The 6432-nt window shown below is 32.8% G+C and overlaps 1 protein-coding gene across 1 annotated transcript; it reads left to right on the top strand.

Annotated features, from left to right (window-relative positions):
• The first annotated feature begins 1261 nt into the window (after positions 1-1261).
• On the top strand, positions 1262-4371 carry LOC133875324 (carbonic anhydrase 2-like). Its single transcript, XM_062313422.1, has 9 exons — positions 1262-1299; positions 2074-2156; positions 2278-2445; positions 2715-2763; positions 2946-3062; positions 3462-3515; positions 3634-3719; positions 3852-3957; positions 4082-4371. Exons 2-9 carry the CDS (start codon positions 2104-2106, stop codon positions 4244-4246), a joined length of 798 nt encoding a protein of 265 aa, XP_062169406.1. The 5' UTR covers positions 1262-1299; positions 2074-2103; the 3' UTR covers positions 4247-4371.
• Positions 4372-6432: the final 2061 nt, after the last annotated feature.

Raw genomic sequence — 6432 nt, 5'->3', positions numbered from 1 at the left:
TTTTTCATTTACTTAAAAAAGAAAAAAGAAAAAGAATCTAAGGAGATAGACCATGTGACAACAAGTACATATTTTAAAGTCATATTAGACAGGAAGCATAGGCCACGCAGCTAACTCACCTCTGCCTATTAAGTTGTAGCGAAGCCTTTCACACCATTGGCCTTCTAGAAACTACGGCTCAAAATATAAATTTGATCCTGTGTTTGAGAAACGAGAAGAAATTAATAACTATTTTTGTAGGCCAAAATTAACCCAAGTGAAATAACTTCTCTTTTTTTTTTTTTTTCTTTTTTTTTTTGTAAAAAAATATACTTGCACCAAAATGAGGTGAAGCACGGTTGCTGAATATCAATGGAGGCTGTCTTCCACAAAAATGTAGATCCTTCCCAATTCTTGACATTCATGTGTTTACTTCTCCAAACAAAAAGCAGGAAATAAAGTACATCAAACTTTATGTATATTATTTTTTAGCAATGTTATATATTACATTTATATTTCACAACTATCTTACGATAATGATGCGGATGTTTTTTTAATAATAACTGATCAATAATTGGCTAGGACTATCACTTCGGCTTTGTTAAATATTAATTATGATATAAAAATGTATTATGTAGCATTACTCATCATTTTTTCTTGAAGGTTTTACCAATATATAGCTTATTTGAGATTGGGATCTACAACAATCATCTGCCTATGAGTAAGAGAGTTAAGATGGAACCTATCTATTCAAATAAATTTTAAATTGTACACACACACCCCGCCTAAAAAAAACAAAAAAAAATGGTTGAAGATTGAAGATTCCTCCGATCGACTTGAATCATTTGTTTAAGGAATATTATTCATTATCTCCGATCGACTTGAATCATTTGTTTAAGGAATATTATTCATTATCTTTTTCATGGGTCGGGCATCTAATCAAATTAAATATGGATTTTATATAATTTTTTTTGAAAAAAAAACAAAACGTACTTGTCCATGCATGCACGTACAAGATAATCGATTGGACAATATTGTTAATGTCTTAAACGTGGTGGTGATCAATCAGTGTGGTACCACAGCAACGTGTACAAGAAGAAGACGTGTTTGTTTTTTTGTAATTGCCATGGAACAAAAATGAAAGGGATAGGAATTTTGTTTTTACGAGGCAAGTTAAACGTGGTATATTTGGTGTTTTGAATTTCTGGGGAAGCTAAGCTTGTTAGAAGCACAGACTTAATTGGCTTATAAATAGAGACACTCAGGCAACCTAATTCTACCAAACATTTGAAGCATAGAAGACTTGATCACTTGCACACGGTGTGTTCACATGTTTTTTGAGTAGCTAGCACATGTGCTTCCCCATTTATGTTCTAGCTACAAAGAAGAGCAATTTTTCGTCCTATTAATTAATTATATTGTTCTATATATATATATATATATGTTACATTTTCATTAAAATTCTAATTTCGATTGCCATTTTATACTAATTTAATTGTATTCTTCTTATAAACTTATTCTATATATATAAGTTTTAATTATATTGTTCTATATATATATATATATATATATATATATATATATATATATATATATATATATATATATATATATATATATATATATATATATATATATATATGTTACATTTTCATTAAAATTCTAATTTCGATTGCCATTTTATACTAATTTAATTATATTCTTCTTATAAACTTATTCTATATATATATATATATATATATATATATATATATATATATATATATATATATATATATATATATATATATATAAGTTTTAATTTCGATTAATTAAAATTACCTTGGAGTTTCTAAATTTCTACCAATTATTTTTAAATTGAATTGTTCAGATTTTATCATCTTAATTTTCATTATTGCATATACCTCTTTTAGAGGAGTCTTACTTTTATTTATTTATTGTATTTCATTAATTTTTATGCTTAGATGATAAAATCTGAAACTTAAATAAAAATTATAATTATAATTTTTTCACACTGGATCCTTTTTATTTAAAACATTAACTACCAGATTTTGTTTATTTTCATCGTTTAATTTACATTTTTTGAATTTACAGAAGAAGCTTAATTAATTAATTAATTCACACATGGCGAGGCAGTCATTGGAGGTGGCGGTTGAAGGACTGAAGAGGTTTCTCAGGTGATGTTACTCTCGTTCCAATAATTAATCCCTTACAATTAAAGAGAAGCAATGAATTTGTCATTCATGAATTGAAGCAGGCAAATGACTCGATCTGGCTGTATTACTTGGCTGCATGCAGTGAGCAGAATGGCCATGGCCTCGATGACGCGACGGCTGCAAAAATTGCGAAACTGGCAGCCGAGCTGCAAGGGACAGATCTCAATGGCTATGATGGCCTGAAGGTTCAAAAAGACCCTGTTCAAATGATTACAGAAGGGTTTAGATACTTCAAGACCAACAAATTTGAGTACGACACGGCCACTACTTGTTATATATATGCTCTACTAGATTAATATTGTCCGCTATTTTCAAACTGCTTTAATTTTCTAGCTTAGCTTTCTTCCAAAACCAAACTTTGCTTACCTTTTTTTGTCCAAAATTTCAAAAACCAGATGGTTTTTCTGTACGAATTCTTATTGCACTGGAGATGCAGTTGCAAGATCGACCAACTTGTAATTTAAACCCACTGTTTTTCTTTTAATCTTTATTTAATTTTCTTTGGCTTGATTTTTGCAGCAAGAATCCAGAATTGTACAATTGTCTTGCCCAGGGCCAGTGGCCTCAGGTAGTACTTTTTAGGCATCTATACATTACTGTTACAACTATAATTTCCTGCAGCCTCTGGTTAGACCCTACATCGATCTTAATTAATACGTATTTATTCGATTAAAACCATGATCAAATTTAAATTATGTCTAAGATTTAAGCAAGATTAATAATGGTCTGATCAATTAATTTATGGTGTAGTTTCTGGTATTCGCGTGCTCAGACTCCAGAGTTTGCCCCTCTCATATCCTCAACTTCCAACCTGGGGATGCCTTTATGGTCCGCAACATTGCTAACATGGTTCCACCATTCGACCAGGTTTCTCATATAAATTCTTGTCCAACTTACACATATGGCTCCCTAAAATGTTAAATGATCGATTTCTTTGAAAATATTTTTTGGTGTTTGACTCGTACGAAAAATGAGCAAACGCAAAAAAACGGCAGTTGACTTCCGGCAACCTCCAACTGTGGTCCGGCGATTTTCAGATATTTGAGAATGAGAAGCTTAAACTTGAAAAACAATTTACGGATTAAAAAAAAAAAATCATTTTACAAAATTTTTTTTTAAAAAAAAAATTCATAATCAACTAAAATGTTTTCGATTTGACAACAATTTTAACGGTTTACGTCGAAATAAATAGACTCATAAATGTTTGGTCAAATGTTACGTATCTAATCCATTTAGATTGCTAATATAGTCCTACTGCATGCACAGCTCAGATACTCTGGCTCTGGCGCAGCCATTGAATATGCCATCGAAGCTCTTAAGGTGAAGAGCTTCATTCATTTTCCAAATTTTTTCTTCTTGTGTTTCTTTTCTTTTCTATTTTTTGTTTTTACTATGATATGCAAGTGTTACAAGAAATTAAATAAAATCCCGTACGTAGGTACCAAATATCCTGGTCATTGGACATAGTCGTTGCGGGGGGATACAGAGGCTTATGTCTCATCCTGAGGATGGTTCCGCTCCCTAGTAAGGCTTTTTACATTAATTTGAAAACATCGATCAAAGATAGGTGGGCTATGAAGAGATTAATCTGCTAAAAAAAAAAAAAAAAATTGCTCATCTAATTACTTCATCCATGCATCCAACTGTGATGTGCAGTGACTTCATCGATGAGTGGGTCAAAATAGGTAAACCTGCCAAGGCCAAGGTCATAGCAGAGTTTGGCGATTTGCCATTTGCAGAACAATGTAAACACTGTGAAAAGGTTGGCTTTCCATCTTGCTTTTTAAACCTACTGATCATGCATGACTCAAAAAATCAAGTAATTTAACAAAGAGAAATATTAATTTGAAGCTTATCGTACGTATTTGTGTATGTCTATTATGCAGGAGGCAGTGAATCTGTCACTGTTTAATTTACTGAGTTATCCGTATGTCCAGAAGGCGCTGGCACACAGGAAGCTTAGGTTGATGGGTGGCTACTATAATTTTGTTGAAGGAACTTTTGACCGTTGGGAGTTTGAGTGTAGCTTTTCACCTAGCCTCCCCGCATGAGTCTCAATTGTATTAATTATGTCAAATTGTTATTTCCCTTGCTGTTTTACTTCATATATATGTACTACTGTATTTGGCTTCGTGGACAGTATTATCCACTAAATAAAGCAGAGCAGCTCTTTGCATGTGCTTAATTAATAAGGTTAATTACAGCGCTGGTATATATGAAAGAAACTAGTGTACGTTACTGTGTTAAACAATACAAAAGCAAACATCCTTATCTTTGAAGAGTGCTGCTTTAGTACGTAGCTCAAAAATTACATTGAAAAAGAACATAAAAACTACCAATCTCATGACCGGTTCATTGTTTGTGTCAAACGTAACCTAAGTCTTTTAATGATTTTGTGACTGCAACTTCCCTACAATGGTATTTTTTTTTATTTTAATCAACTAATGTAAGTTATATGTAAATAAGTACAATAAAGTAAATTACCATCAATGGTGGTAGTTTAGTGATTTTAAAGAAATCTCTATGTGGTTGGACACGTATTAAGGTGAGAGTTCGACTCTCAAAATGGGAATCATCAATTCTATTAGTATTAACCGTTTAAAGTCTCACTAATGCTCTGATCGATAGAGTTGGGTTAAGCTATGGCTTAGTCGAATTTGAGGAAAGGTATGTGGTTCCCTTCGTCTAAACCCCTCATGTGTGGCTCCCAGTATGCAAGTGTTACTATGGTTATGTCCAGATAAAAGAGCTATAGTTGGTCTACTCCACATGTCTTTTTAGTTAGAAGAAAAGTAAAATGAAGTGAATTCTTCTTGGAGATAAGCCAAACATAGGTGTGAACAGAAAATTATGGCCCAAGAAACAAAACACCGTTTGTTTTTTAATCCAGGATTTCTCAAAGTGAATTAAGTTTGTTTTTGAAAGGAAACCAAATTCAAGAAGATAGATGCATGTGTGAAATTGGGAAAAATCTCCTTTATAGAATTCAGAAAGGTAATTATATATTCGGGGAATATTCACAACCATCCAAGGACTCGATCATTTTAAAATCAAAGAAAAAAAGGGACTAATTAATTTCCAAAGGTCAAAGCTCATCCTAATTACTTTTTGGTATATACATACAGATTAGAGGCCTTGTCTTTTTTAACGTGATCGATCATGATGGGCCTCCCAAGACAAATTGTTGCATGTGATGCTATATACCAACTACCAAGGAATCATTTCAGGATCGATGGAAAATGCTATATAAATCTTACTTTTACCCTCTTCTTTTTACTGTCGCATTAAAAAGTGCATGCGTTTAAAAATGTGAAAGTAGTACTAGTCTTTAATTATAACATTTCTCTTTCGGATTTGAGACCAAAGATTCACCGTCTTGGATTTCCTATCTTTTATTTTTTAAATGATCCAACTATTGAGACATCATCACGTGAATGATGTGGGTTTGAAGAAAAAAAAATAAAATTAATTCAATAATCAGTTGGGGTTCAAACCTAATTAAGTATTCAGTATCCAATATTGACTATAAAAAAAGTTAAAAACGACGTACGCCACGTACAAAACAATTAAAATGCATTGACTAACGTCGACACAACTGCCGGCCATGCAAATCACGAAAAGAAAAAGAAACTCGATCGATTCCTATTAATATGAGGCCGGCACTCGATCTAGACTAGCTAGCATGATCATTCTAATATTACGACAACAAACTTTACGTTTTCTTTCGTGTCATGGCAAATCTTGTTTCATTATTCATTCACGGAAAAACTAATGACTAATATTGATTGCATTCACATGTGATTTTTGTCTCGTGAGTTTTTGAGCTTTAGTCTTTCGCAGGCTTACAGTGCCCCAGTAGTTGCCAATTACCCTAGTTAGCTTGAGTTCCGGGCTTAACCCCCTTTATAATGAACCCGAACCCAAAGGAGGCCGGTTATTCACTCTATTTCGGACACGTGGACAGCAACGTCCGAAAAAAATGCCCTAAGACATGCACCTGAACTAGTGTCCACAAGCTCTGCACCTTAATTCTCTCACACTATGGTGGCCTTGATCCTATCTGACTTCTGATCACCTTCTCCACAAGCGCCACTCTTCTCTTCTATCCCTTAGTACACAATGCAAACATTTCGAAATACTTAATCAATTCACATAAAGGAATTGAATTCAATATTGAGTAAAGAAAAGAAGATCGACTATGGGAATTATTGTTATTTTTTTTAGCAGCCTCAAAAAA

The sequence above is a fragment of the Alnus glutinosa genome, chromosome 8 (genome assembly GCF_958979055.1).
Source record: "Alnus glutinosa chromosome 8, dhAlnGlut1.1, whole genome shotgun sequence".
In the NCBI taxonomy this organism is placed as follows: domain Eukaryota; kingdom Viridiplantae; phylum Streptophyta; class Magnoliopsida; order Fagales; family Betulaceae; genus Alnus; species Alnus glutinosa.
The sequence above is the reverse complement of the archived record's forward strand: the minus strand, read 5'-3'. Positions and strand labels throughout refer to the sequence as shown.